This window comes from Anomaloglossus baeobatrachus, chromosome 4 (genome assembly GCF_048569485.1).
Source record: "Anomaloglossus baeobatrachus isolate aAnoBae1 chromosome 4, aAnoBae1.hap1, whole genome shotgun sequence".
In the NCBI taxonomy this organism is placed as follows: domain Eukaryota; kingdom Metazoa; phylum Chordata; class Amphibia; order Anura; family Aromobatidae; genus Anomaloglossus; species Anomaloglossus baeobatrachus.
The window spans coordinates 21,839,047-21,859,731 of NC_134356.1; the positions used below are offsets into that span (position 1 = coordinate 21,839,047).

General features: G+C 48.9%; 1 protein-coding gene across 2 annotated transcripts in view; it reads left to right on the forward strand.

The window, feature by feature from the left end:
* Window positions 1-20,685, forward strand: part of NUP205 (nucleoporin 205) — a 74,113-nt gene that overhangs the window by 18,686 nt on the left and 34,742 nt on the right. For both annotated transcript variants that reach the window (XM_075343821.1, XM_075343820.1), the window contains exons 9-22: window positions 8,707-8,823; window positions 8,902-9,039; window positions 13,074-13,224; window positions 13,489-13,688; window positions 14,621-14,803; window positions 14,897-14,947; window positions 15,198-15,407; window positions 15,492-15,591; window positions 16,220-16,357; window positions 18,062-18,251; window positions 18,342-18,462; window positions 19,843-19,924; window positions 20,003-20,167; window positions 20,270-20,394. In XM_075343821.1, the coding sequence (XP_075199936.1) occupies window positions 8,707-8,823; window positions 8,902-9,039; window positions 13,074-13,224; window positions 13,489-13,688; window positions 14,621-14,803; window positions 14,897-14,947; window positions 15,198-15,407; window positions 15,492-15,591; window positions 16,220-16,357; window positions 18,062-18,251; window positions 18,342-18,462; window positions 19,843-19,924; window positions 20,003-20,167; window positions 20,270-20,394 (1,971 nt within the window). The remainder of the gene's footprint in view (window positions 1-8,706; window positions 8,824-8,901; window positions 9,040-13,073; window positions 13,225-13,488; window positions 13,689-14,620; window positions 14,804-14,896; window positions 14,948-15,197; window positions 15,408-15,491; window positions 15,592-16,219; window positions 16,358-18,061; window positions 18,252-18,341; window positions 18,463-19,842; window positions 19,925-20,002; window positions 20,168-20,269; window positions 20,395-20,685) is intronic.

The window sequence follows — 20,685 nt, forward strand, 5'->3', positions numbered from 1 at the left end:
CCAATCTCTTTGTGGTTCCAAAAAAGGACGGCTCGTTCCGTCCTGTTCTGGACCTAAAACGGCTCAACAAACATGTGCACGCCAGGAAGTTCCGGATGGAAACCCTGCGTTCTGTCATTGCCTCAATGTCCAGAGGAGACTTCCTTGCCTCAATAGACATCAAAGATGCTTATCTCCACGTGCCAATTGCTACAGAACATCAACGTTTTCTACGTTTTGTGATAGGAGACGACCATTTTCAGTTCGTAGCTCTGCCATTTGGTCTGGCAACAGCCCCACGGGTCTTCACCAAGGTCATGGCGGCGGTGGTAGCAGTCTTGCACTCTCAGGGACACTCGGTGATCCCTTACCTGGACGATTTATTGGTCAAAGCTCCCTCTCAAGAGGCATGTCAGCACAGCCTGAATGCTACGCTGGAGCCCCTACAGTCTTTCGGATGGATCATCAACTTTCCAAAGTCGATCCTATCACCGACTCAATCACTAACGTATCTTGGCATGGAGTTTCATACTCTAGCAGCGATAGTGAAGCTTCCGCTGAACAAGCAGCGGTCACTACAGACAGGGGTGCAATCTCTTCTGCAGGGCCAGTTGCATCCCTTGCGGCGCCTCATGCATTTCCTAGGGAAGATGGTGGCAGCCATGGAAGCAGTTCCCTTTGCGCAGTTTCATCTGCGTCCACTTCAATGGGACATTCTCCGCCAATGGGACGGGAAGTCAACGTCCCTGGACAGGAAAGTCTCGCTTTCCCAGACGGCCAAGGACTCCCTACAATGGTGGCTCCTTCCCACCTCATTGTCTCAGGGAAGATCCTTCCTGCCCCCATCCTGGGCAGTAGTCACGACAGATGCGAGTCTGTCAGGGTGGGGAGCAGTATTTCTCCACCACAGGGCTCAGGGGACGTGGACACCGCAGGAGTCCACCCTTCAGATCAATGTTCTGGAGATCAGAGCAGTGTATCTTGCTCTACTGGCCTTCCAACAGTGGCTGGAAGGAAAGCAGATCCGAATCCAATCGGACAACTCCACAGCGGTGGCGTACATCAACCACCAAGGAGGGACGCGCAGTCGGCAAGCCTTCCAAGAAGTCCGGCGCATTCTAATGTGGGTGGAGGACAGAGCATCCACCATATCCGCGGTTCACATCCCAGGCGTAGAAAACTGGGAAGCAGACTTCCTCAGTCGCCAGGGCATGGACGCAGGGGAATGGTCCCTTCACCCGGACGTGTTTCAGGAAATCTGTCGCCGCTGGGGAGTGCCGGACGTCGACCTAATGGCATCCCGGCACAACAACAAGGTCCCGGCATTCATGGCGAGGTCGCGCGATCAAAGAGCTCTGGCGGCAGACGCCTTGGTTCAAGATTGGTCGCAGTTTCAGCTCCCATACGTGTTTCCGCCTCTGGCGCTCTTGCCCAGAGTGCTACGCAAGATCAGATCCGAGTGCAGCCGCATCATACTCGTCGCTCCAGACTGGCCGAGGAGGTCGTGGTATCCGGATCTGTGGCATCTCACGATCGGTCGACCGTGGTCACTGCCAGACCGACCAGACTTACTGTCCCAAGGGCCGTTTTTCCATCAGAATTCTGCGGCCCTGAACCTGACTGTGTGGCCATTGAGTCCTGGATCCTAGCATCTGCAGGATTATCTCAAGGAGTCGTTGCCACAATGAGACAAGCTAGAAAGTCGAATTCGGCTAAGATCTACCACAGAACGTGGAAGATTTTCTTATCCTGGTGCTCTGCTCAGGGAGTGTCTCCCTGGCCATTTGCATTGCCCAAGTTTCTTTCCTTCCTGCAATCGGGGTTAGAAAAGGGCTTGTCGCTCAGCTCCCTTAAAGGGCAAGTTTCGGCACTATCCGTGTTTTTTCAGAAGCGTCTAGCACGTCTTTCTAAGGTGCGCACGTTCCTGCAGGGGGTCTGTCATATTGTGCCCCCGTACAAGCGGCCGTTAGATCCATGGGATCTGAACAGGGTACTAGTTGCTCTCCAGAAGCCGCCCTTCGAGCCTCTGAAGGAAGTTTCCTTTTCTCGGCTGTCACAGAAAGTGGCGTTTCTTGTTGCGATCACATCGCTTCGGCGAGTGTCTGAGCTGGCAGCTCTGTCATCCAAGGCTCCCTTCCTGGTGTTCCACCAGGACAAGGTAGTGCTGCGCCCTATTCCGGAGTTTCTCCCTAAAGTCGTATCCTCTTTTCATCTTAATCAGGATATATCCTTGCCTTCGTTTTGTCCTCATCCGGTTCACCGGTATGAAAAGGACTTACGTTTGCTAGATCTGGTGAGAGCACTCAGAATCTACATTTCACGCACGGCGCCCATGCGCCGTGCCGATGCACTTTTTGTCCTTGTCGCTGGTCCGCGCAAGGGGTTGCAGGCTTCTAAAGCCACCCTGGCTCGATGGATCAAAGAACCAATTCTAGAGGCCTACCGTTCTGCGGGGCTTCCGGTTCCTTCAGGGCTAAAAGCCCACTCAACCAGAGCCGTGGGTGCGTCCTGGGCATTACGTCACCAGGCTTCGGCTCAACAGGTGTGCCAGGCAGCTACCTGGTCCAGTCTGCACACTTTCACCAAGCATTATCAGGTGCATACCTATGCTTCGGCGGATGCCAGCTTAGGTAGAAGAGTCCTGCAGGCGGCAGTGACACCCCCGTAGGGGAGGGCTGTTTTGCAGCTCTAACATGAGGTATTTCTTTACCCACCCAGGGACAGCTTTTGGACGTCCCAATCGTCTGGGTCTCCCAATAGAGCGCTGAAGAAGAAGGGAATTTTGTTACTTACCGTAAATTCCTTTTCTTCTAGCTCTTATTGGGAGACCCAGCACCCGCCCTGTTGTCCTTCGGGATGTTTTTTTGTTGTTTGCGGGTACACATGTTGTTCATGTTGAACGGTTTTTCAGTTCTCCGATGTTATTCGGAGTTAATTTGTTTAAACCAGTTATTGGCTTCCTCCTTCTTGCTTTGGCACTAAAACTGGAGAACCCGTGATACCACGGGGGGGGTATAGCCAGAGGGGGAGGGGCCTTGCACTTTTAATGTAGTGCTTTGTGTGGCCTCCAGAGGGCAGTAGCTATACCCCAATCGTCTGGGTCTCCCAATAAGAGCTAGAAGAAAAGGAATTTACGGTAAGTAACAAAATTCCCTTCTTCTTGGTACCATATATATATATATATATATATATATATATATATATATATATATATATATATATATATATATATATATATATATATATATATATATATATATATATATATATATATATATATATATATATATATATTTATATATATATTTATATAGTGCACTGTAAGGTCGCTTCTTGGCTGGACACCCTGTACTGCTCTGAGGAGGCAGCAACATGTCATCCGCAAAACGCAAGGCTGCCAAGGCACGGGCTGTGTACACTACTTGTACTGCATGTGGGGCTGATCCCACCAGCAGGCTCCAATGATTCACATTGTGTGCAATGTTCAGTCCCAGTGGCACTTCGTCAGCCAGAGCCTATGGTGGTAGCCCAGGCAGAGACGCCTGTGAACCCTGCCCCGGTGACGGGGACAGACTTTGCAGTTTTTGCTGATAAAATGTCTGAGGCTATGACAAGGATCCTGGAGACCTTGCAGGCCAGGCCAGTTCCTCAGACTATGGACACCGCTGTGGCTATGCTCACTGGTCCCCCTCAGTTGGAACTAATCCGTACTTCAGGGGGGTCTCAAGCATCACAGGCTGAAGTCTCTGACTCAGATGACAGTCCCAGGCAGCCTAAGCGAGCTCGCTGGGAAAGACCCTCGACGTCTTCACACTGTTCAGGGTCTCAGCGACAAGAGTCTCTCTGTGATGAGACTGAGGACGGTGATCAGGAGTCTAATCCTGAGGCCCCTCTCAATCTGGATGCCCCTGATGGTGACACCATGGTTAATGACCTTATATCGGCGATTAATAGGCTGTTGGATATTTCTCCCCCAGCCCCTTCTGCAGAGGAGGCAGCTGCACAGCAGGAGAAATTCCATTTCCTGTATCCCAAGCGTAAATTAAGTGCCTTTTTGGACCACTATGACTTCAGAGAATCAATCCAAAAGCACGACGCTCATCCAGACAAGCGTTTCTCTAAACGTTCTAAGGATACCCGTTATCCTTTTCCCCCTGAAGTGGCCAAACGCTGGACCCAGTGCCCAAAGGTGGATCCCCCAATTTCCAAGCTGGCGGCTAGATCCATAGTCGCAGTAGAAGATGGCGCTTCACTTAAAGATGCCAATGACAGACAGATGGACCTTTGGTTGAAATCTGTCTATGAAGCTATCGGCGCGTCGTTTGCTCCAGCATTCGCGGCCGTGTGGGCACTACAGGCTATTTCAGCGGGTTTAGCACAGGTGGATGCTATCATGCATCCAGCAGTGCCACAGGTGGCGTCCCTAACTTCGCAAATGTCTGCGTTTGCGACCTATGCTATCAATGCTGTCCTAGAGTCTACGAGCCGTACCTCTATGGCGGCCGCCAATTCTGTGGTTTTGCGCAGAGCCTTATGGTTAAAGGACTGGAAAGCAGATGCTGGTTCCAAAAAATGCTTAACCAGCTTGCCATTATCTAGAGACAGACTGTTTGGTGAGCCATTGGCTGAAATCATAAAACAGTCCAAGGGTAAGGACTCTTCCTTACCACAGCCCAGAGCAAGTAAACCTCAACAGAAAAAGTGGCAGTCGAGGTTTCGGTCCTTTCGAGGCTCGGGCAAGCCCCAATTCTCCTCGTCCAAAGGGACTCAAAAAGGACAAGGGAGCTCAGATTCCTGGCGGGCTCACTCACGCCCCAGGAAAGCAAATGGAGGAACCGCTTCCAAGGCGGCTACCTCATGACTTTCGGCCTCCTCCCTCCGCATCCTCGGTCGGTGGCAGGCTCTCCCGCTTTTGCGACATTTGGCTGTCACAGGTCAAAGACCGGTGGGTAACAGACATTTTGTCTCGCGGGTACAGAATCGAGTTCAGTTCTCGGCCTCCACTTCGGTTCTTCAGAACCTCCCCACACCCCGACCGAGCAGATGCACTGCTTCAGGCGGTGGACTCTCTAAGAGCAGAAGGAGTCGTGATCCCTGTCCCCCCTCTGGAACGGGGGCGAGGATTTTACTCCAATCTCTTTGTGGTTCCAAAAAAGGACGGCTCCTTCCGTCCTGTTCTGGACCTAAAACTGCTCAACAAGCATGTGAACGCCAGGCGGTTCCGGATGGAATCCCTCCGCTCAGTCATTGCCTCAATGTCCCAAGGAGATTTCCTATCATCAATAGACATCAAAGATGCTTATCTCCACGTGCCGATTGCTACGGAGCACCAACGCTTTCTGCGCTTCGTGATAGGAGACGAACACCTTCAGTTCGTGGCTCTGCCATTTGGTCTGGCGACAGCCCCCCGGGTGTTCACCAAGATCATGGCAGCAGTGGTAGCAGTCTTGCACTCTCACGGACACTCTGTGATCCCTTACTTGGACGATCTACTGGTCAAGGCACCCTCTCAGGAGGCATGCCAACTCGGCCTGAGTTTTGCACTGGAGACTCTCCAGGCGTTCGGGTGGATCATCAACTTCCCAAAGTCAAATCTGTCACCGACCCAATCATTAACGTATCTTGGCATGGAGTTTCATACTCTATCAGCGATAGTGAAGCTTCCGCTGAGCAAGCAGCGGTCACTACAGACAGGGGTGCAGGCTCTCCTTCAAAGTCAGTCGCACTCCTTAAGACGCCTCATGCACTTCCTCGGGAAGATGGTGGCGGCAATAGAGGCGGTTCCGTTTGCGCAGTTTCATCTGCGTCCACTTCAATGGGACATTCTCCGCCAATGGGACGGGAGGTCGACATCCCTGGACAGGAAAGTCTCCCTTTCCCAAACGGCCAAGGACTCTCTGCAGTGGTGGCTCCTGTCCACCTCATTATCACAGGGAAGATCCTTCCTACCACCGTCCTGGGCGGTGGTCACGACAGACGCGAGTCTGTCAGGGTGGGGAGCAGTGTTTCTTCACCACAGGGCTCAGGGTACGTGGACTCAGCAGGAGTCCAGCCTTCAGATCAATGTTCTGGAAATCAGAGCAGTGTATCTTGCCCTTCTAGCCTTCCAGCAGTGGCTGGAAGGGAAGCAGATCCGAATTCAATCGGACAACTCCACAGCGGTGGCATACATCAATCACCAAGGGGGGACTCGCAGTCGGCAAGCCTTCCAGGAAGTCCGGCGGATTCTGATGTGGGTGGAAGCCACGGCCTCCACCATATCCGCAGTTCACATCCCCGGCGTAGAAAACTGGGAAGCAGACTTCCTCAGTCGCCAGGGCATGGACGCAGGGGAATGGTCCCTTCACCCGGACGTGTTTCAGGAAATCTGCCGCCGATGGGGAAGGCCGGACGTCGACCTGATGGCGTCCCGGCACAACAACAAGGTCCCAACCTTCATGGCACGGTCTCGCGATCAAAGAGCCCTAGCAGCAGACGCCCTAGTGCAAGATTGGTCGCAGTTCCGGCTCCCTTATGTGTTTCCACCTCTGGCACTCTTGCCCAGAGTGCTACGCAAGATCAGATCCGACTGCAGCCGCGTCATACTCGTCGCCCCAGACTGGCCAAGGAGGGCGTGGTATCCGGATCTGTGGCATCTCACGGTTGGCCAACCGTGGGCACTTCCAGACCGACCAGACTTACTGTCCCAGGGGCCGTTTTTCCATCGGAATTCTGCGGCCCTGAACCTGACTGTGTGGCCATTGAATCCTGGATCCTAGCGTCTTCAGGATTATCCCAAGGGGTCGTTGCCACCATGAGACAGGCTAGGAAGCCCACGTCTGCTAAGATCTACCACAGAACGTGGAGGATATTCTTATCCTGGTGCTCTGCTCAGGGAGTGTCTCCCTGGCCATTTGCATTACCTACCCTTCTTTCTTTCCTGCAATCTGGGTTAGAAAAAGGGTTGTCGCTCGGCTCCCTGAAAGGACAAGTCTCGGCGCTATCCGTCTTTTTTCAGAAGCGTCTAGCACGACTTTCTAAGGTGCGCACGTTCCTACAGGGGGTTTGCCATATCGTTCCCCCGTACAAGCGGCCGTTAGATCCATGGGATCTGAACAGGGTACTAGTTGCCCTCCAGAAGCCGCCCTTCGAGCCTCTGAAGGAGGTTTCACTTTCTAGACTATCACAGAAAGTGGCTTTTCTGGTAGCGATCACATCTCTCCGGAGAGTGTCTGAGCTAGCAGCGCTGTCTTCCAAGGCTCCCTTCCTGGTCTTCCACCAGGACAAGGTAGTGCTGCGCCCCATTCAGGAGTTTCTCCCGAAGGTGGTATCCTCTTTTCATCTTAATCAGGATATCTCTTTGCCTTCGTTTTGTCCTCATGCAGTTCATCGGTATGAGAAGGACTTACATTTGTTAGATCTGGTGCGAGCACTTAGAATCTACATTTCCCGCACGGCGCCCCTGCGCCGTTCGGATGCACTCTTTGTCCTTGTCGCTGGTAAGCGCAAAGGGTCGCAGGCTTCTAAGGCCACCCTGGCTCGTTGGATCAAAGAACCAATTCTTGAAGCCTACCGTTCTGCGGGGCTTCCGGTTCCATCAGGGCTGAAGGCCCATTCTACCAGAGCCGTGGGTGCATCCTGGGCATTACGACACCAGGCTACGGCTCAACAGGTGTGCCAGGCAGCTACCTGGTCGAGTCTGCACACTTTCACCAAACATTATCAGGTGCATACCTATGCTTCGGCGGACGCCAGCCTAGGTAGAAGAGTCCTGCAGGCGGCAGTTGCCTCCCCGTAGGGGAGGGCTGTCTTTGCAGCTCTAACATGAGGTATTTCTTTACCCACCCAGGGACAGCTTTTGGACGTCCCAATCGTCTGGGTCTCCCAATAGAGCGCCGAAGAAGAAGGGAATTTTGTTACTTACCGTAAATTCCTTTTCTTCTAGCTCTTATTGGGAGACCCAGCACCCGCCCTGTTGTCCTTCGGGATTGTTGGTTTGTTTGCGGGTACACATGTTGTTCATGTTGAACGGTTTTCAGTTCTCCGATGTTACTCGGAGTAAATTTGTTTAAACCAGTTATTGGCTTTCCTCCTTCTTGCTTTTGCACTAAAACTGGTGAGCCAGTGATCCCACTGGGGGTGTATAGCCAGAAGGGGAGGGGCCTTACACTTTTAAGTGTAATTGCTTTGTGTGGCCTCCGGAGGCAGTGCTATACACCCAATCGTCTGGGTCTCCCAATAAGAGCTAGAAGAAAAGGAATTTACGGTAAGTAACAAAATTCCCTTCTTTGTTTTATTAAATTAATAATAAAAGTAATGTATAAATAAGATTAAAATGAATTTTTTTAACTATTATTAATTTTAATACTCATATTTTAATGTACTATTTTCAATATTTTATTAAGTTATTAACAATAATTAAAATAAAATACTATAACATTTTTATTAATAATTTTATATTTTTTTATTCATGTTATTTTAATACTAATAATTTTACTAATGTTGATATTTTAATATTAAATTAATAATAAAAGTAATAAAATCATAAAACTTTATTATTATTTTTAATAAAAAATTTCCACCACTTAAATAGTAATAAGTTATGGCTCATTGGAATCAGGGGAAAAAATACGTTGGGGGAGGCAAAAACTTAACCTGCTCCTGGCTGCGATCTGGGGTACCGCTGGTTCTGGTGAATGGGGTGTCCTTCTTATATCTTATCCTGGGGACTTTCTTCTGTGTTCACAGGTGAAGCAGCTGAGGAACCGAGCGGAGGAAGACGCCCGTCTGATCCACATGAGCCTGCAGATGGGGAACGAGCCGCCGTCCTCGCTGCGGCGGGATCTGGAGCACCTGATGCTGCTGGTGAGGGGATCTCCCCGCTTTATGCTTCTGCTGCTCTTTTTGATATTTTTTTTTCTAATATACTTTTTGTATTTGTAGATTGCAGAGCTCTACAGGAACGATTCCTTCCATCTGGAGCTGGCGCTGGAGTTTTGGTGCCCGACTGAGCCCCTCCAGAACACCAACCTGATGGGCTCCTACCTCGGAGTTGCTCACCAGAGACCCCCGCAGCGACAGGTAAAGATGCAATGTAATGAACGTCTCTCGCCAGCAGTATAGCAACACTTTAGGTGGGGTCTGCGACTCTATGGCAGTGCAGTAAATGTGAATGGGGTCATATCGCTGCCCCTCGGGTCCCACCAATCACAGGACTAATAAATATATATATATATACAGGGTGGTCCATGAGTAGGTGGACAGTATGTGTAATAGGGTTATCAAACCTGGTGTAAAGTGAAACTGACTCAGATGCCCTTAGCAACCAAGCAGATTCCACCTTTCATTCTTCACAGACTCTTTGGAAAATGAAAGGTGGAATCTGGTTGCTAAGGGCATCTGAGTCAGTTTCACTTTACACCATGTTTGATATCCCTATTACACACACTGTGTCCACCTACTCATGGACCACCCTGTGCATGTGTGTGTGATTATACCTCTATCTCTATCATATATATATATATATATATATATATATATATATATATATATATATATATATATATATATATATATATATATATATATATATATATATATATATATATATATATATATATATATATATATATATATATATATATATATATATATACTAGAAGGTGGCCCGATTCTACACATCGGGTATTCTAGAATTTACGTATTGTGTAGTTTAATGTATGATTTTTGAGATATATATATATATATATATATATATATATATATATATATATATATATATATATATATATATAGATGTTGTTGTGTGTAGTTACCAAGTGTTTGTGTAGGGCGCTGTACATGTTCTGGGTGTTGTCTGGGTGTGGCGGGGGGTGAGAGCGGTGTTGTTTGTGTGTTTGGTTGTTTGTGGAGCGCTGTGTGTCTGTAGTGTTGTGTGTGTTGCGCGGTTTGTGTGGGTGTGGGGTGTGTGTGTGTATGTTTTGTACAATGTGTGTGTTGTGCGGTATGTGAGTATATTTGTGTGTGCCGCGGTGTTTGTGTGTTGGTTGTTGTGTGTGTGCGGCGTTGTCTGTGGGTGTCTGTGTAGGGCGGTGTTTGTGATTCCCAGTGTGTGGTGTGTTGTGCAGTGTGTGTGTGTGTGTGTGTGTGTGTGTGTTTTGGGGGCGGTGCGCACCCCCCATCGTGCTCCATCCCCCATGCTGCGCACCCCCCATCGTGCTCCATCCTCAAATGCTGCGCACTCCCCATCATGCTCCATCCCCCATGCTGCGCACCCCCCATCGTTCTCCATCCTCAAATGCTGCGCACTCCCCATCGTGCTCCATCCCCCATGCTGCGCACTCCCCATCGTGCTCCATCCCCCATGCTGCGCACTCCCCATCGTGCTCCATCCCCCATGCTGCGTACTCCCCTCGTGCTCCATCCCCCATGCTGCTTACTTCCCATCGTGCTCCATCCCCCATGCTGCGTACTCCCCATCGTGCTCCATCCCCCATGCTGCGTACTCCCCATCGTGCTCCATCCCCCATGCTGTGCACTCCCCATCGTGCTCCATCCCCCATGCTGCGCACTCCCCATCATGCTCCATCCCCATACACGCACACACCCGATCGCATACACGCACACAAACATTAACGATATCGCACATACGCGCTCACACTCACAACATCCGAAGATACCACATGCTTCTGGCCATGTGATCTTCTGGCAGGTCCTGGAAGGTCACTGCACGCACAGGATCGCCGCCAAGAAGCAAGCGATATCACTGGAAGTTGTGAGTGTGTGGATGCGATCTGATGTGTGTGTGTGTGTGTGTGTGTGTGTGTTTTCCGCCGCTGCAGGACCTTGATGCGCTCACCTGGGAGCCGGAGTAAGCTGGTAACCATGCTACACAATATTAGCCGATGTGTACCATGGTTACCAGCGTACCCCACCCCCCTCTCGCACGGGAGCCCACACCAGCGTACGCCGGCAACCCCAGCAATGCGAGGGTATGTGTCGGCTGGGTTGCCGGCGTACGCTGATGTGGGCTCCCGGGGGTACAGCACTCACCTGGGAGTCGGGGTTCCGTGTCGGTTCGGGGAATGCGTGAGGGGGGCGGGGCCAGAGCGAGCGTGCAATGCGTGCAGGGGGCCTGGGCGAGCGGCCAATGCGTGCGGGGGGGCTGAGGCGAGGCGAGCGGCCAATCCGTGCGGGGGGGCGGAGGCGAGGCGAGCGGCCAATGAGACGCTTGTCGCGGTAAGGACAGAATTTTGGAGCAAGACAGACAGACAGACAGAATAAGGCAAATATATATATATATATATGATACACACACACACACACACACACACACACAGATATATTATATATATATGTATGTATATATGTGTGTGTGTGTATATGTATATACAGTTAGGTCCAGAAATATTTGGACAGTGACACAAGTTTTGTTATTTTAGCTGTTTACAAAAACATGTTCAGAAATACAATTCTATATATAATATGGGCTGAAAGTGCACACTCCCAGCTGCAATATGAGAGTTTTCACATCCAAATCGGAGAAAGGGTTTAGGAGTCATAGCTCTGTAATGCATAGCCTCCTCTTTTTCAAGGGACCAAAAGTAATTGGACAAGGGACTCTAAGGGCTGCAAATTACTCTGAATGCGTCTCCCTCGTTAACCTGTAATCAATGAAGTAGTTAAAAGGTCTGGGGTTGATTACAGGTGTGTGGTTTTGCATTTGGAAGCTGTTGCTGTGACCAGACAACATGCGGTCTAAGGAACTCTCAATTGAGGTGAAGCAGAACATCCTGAGGCTGAAAAAAAAGAAAAAATCCATCAGAGAGATAGCAGACATGCTTGGAGTAGCAAAATCAACAGTCGGGTACATTCTGAGAAAAAAGGAATTGACTGGTGAGCTTGGGAACTCAAAAAGGCCTGGGCGTCCACGGATGACAACAGTGGTGGATGATCGCCGCATACTTTCTTTGGTGAAGAAGAACCCGTTCACAACATCAACTGAAGTCCAGAACACTCTCAGTGAAGTAGGTGTATCTGTCTCTAAGTCAACAGTAAAGAGAAGACTCCATGAAAGTAAATACAAAGGGTTCACATCTAGATGCAAACCATTCATCATTTCCAAAAATAGACAGGCCAGAGTTACATTTGCTGAAAAACACCTCATGAAGCCAGCTCAGTTCTGGAAAAGTATTCTATGGACAGATGAGACCAAGATCAACCTGTACCAGAATGATGGGAAGAAAAAAGTTTGGAGAAGAAAGGGAACGGCACATGATCCAAGGCACACCACATCCTCTGTAAAACATGGTGGAGGCAACGTGATGGCATGGGCATGCATGGCTTTCAATGGCACTGGGTCACTTGTGTTTATTGATGACATAACAGCAGACAAGAGTAGCCGGATGAATTCTGAAGTGTACCGGGATATACTTTCAGCCCAGATTCAGCCAAATGCCGCAAAGTTGATCGGACGGCGCTTCATAGTACAGATGGACAATGACCCCAAGCATACAGCCAAAGCTACCCAGGAGTTCATGAGTGCAAAAAAGTGGAACATTCTGCAATGGCCAAGTCAATCACCAGATCTTAACCCAATTGAGCATGCATTTCACTTGCTCAATTCCAGACTTAAGACTGAAAGACCCACAAACAAGCAAGACCTGATGGCTGCGGCTGTAAAGGCCTGGCAAAGCATTAAGAAGGAGGAAACCCAGCGTTTGGTGATGTCCATGGGCTCCAGACTTAAGGCAGTGATTGCCTCCAAAGGATTCGCAACAAAATATTGAAAATAAATATATTTTGTTTGGGTTTGGTTTATTTGTCCAATTACTTTTGACCTCCTAAAATGTGGAGTGTTTGTAAAGAAATGTGACAATTCCTACAATTTCTATCAGATATTTTTGTTCAAACCTTCAAATTAAACGTTACAATCTGCACTTGAATTCTGTTGTAGAGGTTTCATTTCAAATCCAATGTGGTGGCATGCAGAGCCCAACTCGCCAAAATTGTGTCACTGTCCAAAGATTTCTGGACCTAACTGTATATATATATGTGCATATATATATATAATATAACTTGTACATTTATTGCTTTGCCCTTCTCGTACATTCCAGGTTTTGCTGTCAAAGTTTGTGCGGCAGATGAGCGACCTGCTGCCCCCCACCCTGTATATTCCTTACCTGAAGATGGTGCAGGGGCTGACGGCCGGGCCGCAGTGCGCCCATTACTGCTTCAGCTTCCTCAAAGCCAACGGCAGCAGCCACGGTGAGTCCACGGCCTGATGGGGCGACACCCGTCCATATCGCCCTATTCCATCACAGAGGGACCCCCTCTATTACACGGAGCCTTCTGCTCTGGAGGACTCAACGTGTCCATGTATTAGTCTTTTAAATGGGTTGCCTGTAATGCTGCATGTGTCCTGCGGGGGCAGCGTGTGACAGCCGGCATCTTCCGCTGGGTGTGATCAGTTACACATGGCCGTATATCTGTCCACAGCTTAATCACCAAATCTTCCTACTTATCTCTCAGCTGAGAACCTGCACCCCGGCAGCCCCGTGTCCTGGGATCATTTCTTCCACTCACTAATGCTGTACCACGAGCACCTGCGGAGAGACATCCCAAGCACCGACCTCATCCACCACCGCCACCCCCCACTGCGGGGCATCACCCAGCGCGAGATGGACGGGCTCATGGCATTCCTGCAGCTCACCACCACCGTCATTGAGTGGGTAAGTAATGGAAGGAAGCAGAATTGTGAGTGCAGCTCTGCGGTATAATACAGGAGGTAACTCAGGATCAGTAATGTATGTATACAGTGACTGCACTAGCAGAATAGTGAGTGCAGCTCTGGAGTATAATACAGGAGGTAACTCAGGATCAGTAATGTAATGTATGTACACAGTGACTGCACCAGCAGAATAGTGAGTGCAGCTCTGGAGTATAATACAGGAGGTAACTCAGGATCAGTAATGTAATGTATGTACGCAGTGACTGCACCAGCAAAATAGGGAGTGCAGCTCTGGAGGATAATACAGGAGGTAACTCAGGATCAGTAATGTATGTACACAGTAACTGCACCAGCAGAATAGTGAGTGCAGCTCTGGAGGATAATACAGGAGGTAGCTCAGGATCAGTAATGTAATGTATGTACACAGTGACTGCACCAGCAGAATAGTGAGTGCAGCTCTGGAGGATAATACAGGAGGTAGCTCAGGATCAGTAATGTATGTACACAGTGACTGCACCAGCAGAATAGTGAGTGCAGCTCTGGAGTATAATACAGGAGGTAACTCAGGATCAGTAATGTATGTACACAGTGACTGCACCAGCAAAATAGGGAGTGCAGCTCTGGAGGATAATACAGGAGGTAACTCAGGATCAGTAATGTATGTACACAGTGACTGCACCAGCAGAATAGTGAGTGCAGCTCTGGAGTATAATACAGGAGGTAACTCAGGATCAGTAATGTAATGTATGTACACAGTGACTGCACCAGCAAAATAAGGAGTGCAGCTCTGGAGTATAATACAGGAGGTAACTCAGGATCAGTAATGTATGTACACAGTGACTGCACCAGCAGAATAGTGAGTGCAGCTCCGGAGTATAATACTGTATATGTGATGTACGTACACGGTGACTCCAGCATTATTTTTCCTCGTAGAGTGAGAGCGCTCGTCTGGCCCTTTGTGAACACGCCCATTGGTCCCCGATGATCGTGATGCTGGGGCTCTTGCAGTGCAGTATCCCTCCGGTCCTGAAGGCGGAGCTGCTGAAGACGCTGACGGCCTTCGGCAAGTCTCCGGAGATCGCGGCTTCTCTGTGGCAGTCCCTGGAACATACTCAGGTGCAGTGACCCTTTCTCTGGTTTCGGAGACTCCGGTCTCGCTCTTCCGTCCCTCTTCTCATACTTCCATCTAATATTTGACTTTTTCCATAGATTTTACAAACTGTGAGACCTAGCGGACAGAGACAGGCGGCAGGAATAGAGGTAATCCCATTTACTGGAGTTGTCCCCTTCCCTGATAAGTGACGTAGGTTCCTTGACCAGCCCCTGTCAAGCTTGTAATGTGCAGCCTATAAAAAATTAAAGGGGTTGATCAGTTAGGACTCCTAATTGTGCAACCCCTTTAAATTTTTAAAGGGCCACGCCATTATTTTTGATTTTGCTTGAGGTCTACAGAACTTTTTTTTTTTTTTTTGCAGCAGTGCCATAAAGTGATCTCTTTTTTTAATTTTAGGTAGAACTGAATGAGATTGAGTCCCGGGCGGAGGAGTATCCGCTCACGAGAGCCTTCTGTACCCTCATCGGTACGCTGGTGGAGAGCTACTTTCCCTCCAACCTCGGGGCCGGCTTACGAGCCCCCGGATTTGAGCCGTACCTCCAGTTCCTCCGCGATTCCGTTTTCCTCCGGTTCCGCACACGAGCTTACAGGAGAGCAGCAGAGAAGGTAGGACGTTTAAACTGCTCATTATTTACCCTGAAATCCTCGTCGTCATCACCTTTTGTTGCCCTTTTTTTAACCCTTTGTCAGTGGGAAGTGGCCGAGGCCGTCCTGGACGTCTTTTACAAACTCTTGAGAGATTACGAACCGCAACCGGACGACTTTGTGGAGCAGTACGTGGAGATGCAGGGTAAGGAGAGGGGTCATCCCCTTCCCACTATAGCACCGCGGCCGCTGCTTTATTAGTCCGGCCCAATGCTTTTATTCCACACACGATCTTCCGGATCCGGTGATCCAATCGGATTTCCAAAAAGCTCTTTTTATGGGACCGCTTTCACACTTGTGTCGTTTTGCATCAGTGACTGTTGAAACGGATGCGTTGCAGATAGTGCCGCAACTGATGCTGCAAAAAAACCTGATCCGTTGCAGCTATTTTTTTTTTTTCGGAATTTACTCATCTGAGCATGCTCGGTTGGTAAATGACGGATCCGTCACAGGAATCGTCCAGTGACGCATTACAATGGATTCCGCTCTTATAGGCTTCCATTATAAAAACGACGGAATCCTGCACATTGCGTTTTTTCGACGCTACATGCTGCGTTGCTGCCGCCCGATGGTCAGTCATTCCACGACTGATGCAACGCAATGCAATCAGCCGCAATCCGTCGTACATACAAGTCTATGGTGGAAAGAAAACAGAATCCTGCAAAATATTTTGCAGGATACCGTATTTCGTCAATGCGACGGATTGCGACTGATGCAAAACGACGCAAGTGTGAATGTAGCCTTAATCTGATCCTCTCCATTTCTCTTCTCAGGGGAGGAGAAGTCCGCGTACAAGCCCCCCGGCTTCAGTTTAATGCATCACTTACTGAACGAGTCCCCCATGTTGGAGCTGTGCCTGAGCCTCCTGGAAGAGGGCGTCGTACAGCTAGACACCTACGCCCCATTCCCAGGTACCGTGCACATTTGATAAAATCACTATTGGATTATTCTGCCTCTGTCTGAGATGGGGGGAGGCTGCGAAGGGCAGTACTACACCGTGTGCAGAATTATTAGGCAAATGAGTATTTTAATCACATGATACTTGTTATACATGTCGTCCTACTCCAAGCTGTATAGGCTGAGAGCCAACTACCAATGAAGTAAATCAGGGGATGTGCATCTCTGTAATGAGGAGGGGTGCGGTGTAATGACATCAACACCCTATATAAGGGGGGCTTAATTATTAGGCAACTTCCTTTCATTTGGCAAAATGGGTCAGAAGAGAGATTTGACAGGCTCTGAAAAGTCCAGAATTGTGAGCTGTCTTGCAGAGGGATGCAGCAGGCTTGAAATTGCCAAACTTTTGAAGCGTGATCACCGAACAATCAAGCGTTTCATGGCAAATAGCCAACAGGGTCGCAAGAAGCGTGCTGGGCAAAAAAGGCGCAAAATAACTGCCCATGAATTGAGGAAAATTCAGCGTGAAGCTGCCAAGATGCCATTTGCCACCAGTTTGGCCTATTTCAGAGCTGCAACGTTACTGGAGTATCAAAAAGCACAAGGTGTGCCATACTCAGGGACAGGCCAAGGTAAGGAAGGCTGAAAACCACCACCTCTGACCAAGAAACATGAGATAAAACCTCAAAACTGGGCCAAGAAATATCTGAAGACTGATTCTTCCCAGGTTTTATGGACTGATGAAATGAGAGTGACTCTTGATGGGCAGATGGATGGGCCAGAGGCTGGATCAGTAAAGGGCAGAGGGCTCCACTCCGACTCAGACGCCAGCAAGGTGGAGGTGGGGTACTGGTATGGGCTGGGATCATCAAAGATCAACTTGTGGGACCTTTTCGGGTTGAGGATGGAGGAAGCTCAACTCCCAGACCTACTGCCAGTTTCTGGAAGACAACTTCTTCAAGCAACGGTACAGGAAGAAGTCGCTATCGTTCAAGAAAAACATGATTTTCATGCAGGACAATGCTCCATCACATGCATCCAACTACTCCACAGCGTGGCTGGCCAGTAAAGGTCTAAAAGATGAAAAAATAATGACATGGGCCCCTTGTTCACCTGATCTGAACCCCATAGAGAACCTGTAGTCCCTCATAAAATGTGAGATCTACAGGGAGGGAAAACAGTCCACCTCTGGGGGCAGTGTCTGGAGGCTGTGGAGGCTGCTGTACGCAATGATCGTAAACAGATCAAGCAATGACAGAATCTATGGATGGTCGGCTGCTGAGTGTCATCAGAAAGAAAGGGGGCTATATTGGTCACTCATTTTTTGGGGTTTTGTTTTTGCATGTCAGAAATGTTTATTTCTACATTTTGTGCAATTATATTGGTTTACCTGGTGACAATAAACAAGTGAGATGGGATAGATTTGTTTTTTATTAAGTTGCCTAATAATTCTGCACAGTAATAGTCACCTGCACAGACAGATCCTCCTAAGAAGCCAAATCTAAAAAAAACCTCCAACTGCCAAAATATTAAGCTTTGATATTTGAGTCTTTTGGGCTGATTGAGAACAATAAAAAAAATCCTCTAAAATACAACTTGCCTAATAATTCTGCACACGGAGTATAGAACGGCTCTATAGTGGCGTCCGTGGACTGGTAACAGGGTCTAGACCTGATGGGGGCAAGGAGGTAACCAGGAGCTGCCGTTTTGTGCCCCAGGGAAGAAGCATTTGGGGAAGGCGGTGATGTGCTGCTTCATGCTCCTCAACCTGACGCTGCAGAAGGAGAACCTGTTCATGGACCTCCTGCGGGAGAGCCACCTCTCGCTGATCGTCACCCCCCTGGAGCAGTTACTCCAAGGGATCAACCCGCGATCCAAAAAGGCCGATCACGTGGTGAACATCGCCAGGTCAGTGCCCCCCCCCTCCCGAATCCACGAGCGCGGTGCAATATTCAGCCATGAGGTCACCAAGTATCCATTCCCCTCGGTTGTCTGCAGGTATCTGTATCACGGCTCCGGCAATCCGGAACTGGCCTTCGAGAGCGCAAAGATCTTGTGCAGCATTTCCAGCAACGCCAACATCCAAGCCAAGATCGTGGGAGACTTTACCCAAGATCCGGTAAGGAAAATCTCCGATATGTGGAGGCGGCATCCAGAGCGGGCGGAGAGAGGGGTCCGGTGCATGATCCGGGCGCTGCACGACTCCTCTCCGGTCATCAGCAGCGACACCTATAGTACCCATGACCCCCACAGTACGCGGAGGAGAGTCCCTTTAAATGCAAACGTATGGCCTTTCTATTATGTCCCCTATGATAGTATATGGGCACGGACCGTCCTCTTGAAGCCATTACTTATAGGTTTGCTCCCAGCATTAACCCTTAACGACCGCGGGCAGTAATATTATGTCCTAGCGGTCATAGTGTTACTGCCGGCGGTCTGGTGCCGGCAGCTTGCAGCAATCAGCTCACATCTCAGTTGATTTTTACTGTATAGCTGTGATCAGCAGATCTGGCAGAGTGATCAGACTGCTGATCCATATAGCCCCCTAAGGTACCATGTAAAAAAAAAAGTTTTAAAAATACCTAAAAGTTCAAATCATCCCCCCTTTCGCCCCATTGAAAATTAAAGGGTTAAAAAAAATAAAAAACATATACACACATTTGGTATCGCCGCTTTCAGAAATGCCCGATCTATCAGAATATAAAATCAATTAATCTGATCGGTAAACGGCGTAGCGGGAAAAAAAAAATCCAAACGCTAAAGTTTAGGGGTTTTTTTTGGTCGCCACAAATTTTGCGCTAAAAGCAATAACAGGCGATCAAAGCGTAGCACCTGCGCAAAAATGGTACAGTTATTAACAGCAGCTCGAGACGCAAAAAATAAGCCATCACTGAGCCATAGATCCCTAAAAATGACAACGCTACGGGTCACGGAACATGGCGCAAAACGTACTCCAATTTTTTTCGGGCAAATGTATGATTTATTTTTTTAACCCCTTAGATAAAAGTAAACCTATTCATGTTTGGTGTCTACGAACTCGCGCCGACCTCAGGCATCACACCCATACATCGGTTTTACCATATCGTGTACACGGTGAATAAAATATCTCAAAAACAATAACGCTATTGCCCTTTTTTTGCAATTTTGCGCATTTGGATTTTGTTTGCCATTTTCCAGTACATTATATGGTAAAACCTTATGGTTTCATTTAAAAGTGCAGCTCGTTCCGCAAAAAGTGAGCCCTCACATGACCATATTGACCGAAAAATAAAAAAAATTACGTCTCGGAAAGAGAATGGCGAAAAAAAAAACGGAAAGCGAAAAATCGGCCGGTCATGAAGGGGGACCCCTTAGATCCCAAGGATGGGCTGTGAAATGACACGTGCACCACTGGCTCCATCATCTGGCATTTGGCGTTAACCCTACATGTTCGGAATTAACCCTACGAGTGACTTACGTGTTTTTTTGTGGTTTTTTTTTTGTTTTTTTGCCTCTGCAGAAAATTAGTCAGAAGCTAATGGCGGGCTTCGTGGAGTGCCTGGACAGCGAGGACTCGGAGGAGACTGTGAACCCCCTAGAAGGTGAGTGGCCCTTCCACGTCATGGTCGGGGACGGTCCCTGCCATGAGTTTATTAACGTTCCTTTTTTTTTTGTTTTAGATGTTGAAGAAGAAAGAAAGATGTCCACGGTTCACCACGAGACCAAAATCCACATCCTCAACCTGCTGATCACCTCCCTGGAGATGAAGCCCCCCAACCTGGCCCTCTACCTCCTGGGGTTTGAGCTGAAGAAACCCGTCAGCACGACGAACCTTCAAGACTCTGGTACGGGAACGTTGTACCCCCTTATTGTGTCATACTGACGGGTGCCGGCCCTGCGCAGAGTGGCACTGAGGGGTGGTTATAATTTTCTGCTTCATATTTTAGGAGTTTTGGGCTTCCCCCGGACCTGTCTGCACTCCGTCCTGGACATCCTGAAGAAGGGCACTGACGGGAGGATGGGGCCGGTGGCCGTGGTGGAGTCGCCGCACCTTGCTGAGCTCTGCTATCAGGTGGGCTGTGGTTAGGTCATCAGTATCAGATTGGTGGAGGTCCTGTCAAGGGAGAAATTTAGGTGATGACCGCTAATGGTATCTTCATACAGGGTATTCAGAGACTGTGCCGTATTAGCTGTATATCGGTGCCAATATATCCATGTATAAGACGATGAACACACAGACATGCTCTCTCTCTTTCCGGAAGCGTCTTCTACTGACTCGTGTATTCGATAGATCCAATTATACAGAAAAGCTACTTCGGCCTTGAAGCTAAACAGGGAGTACTTTTACTCCATAATATCTCAC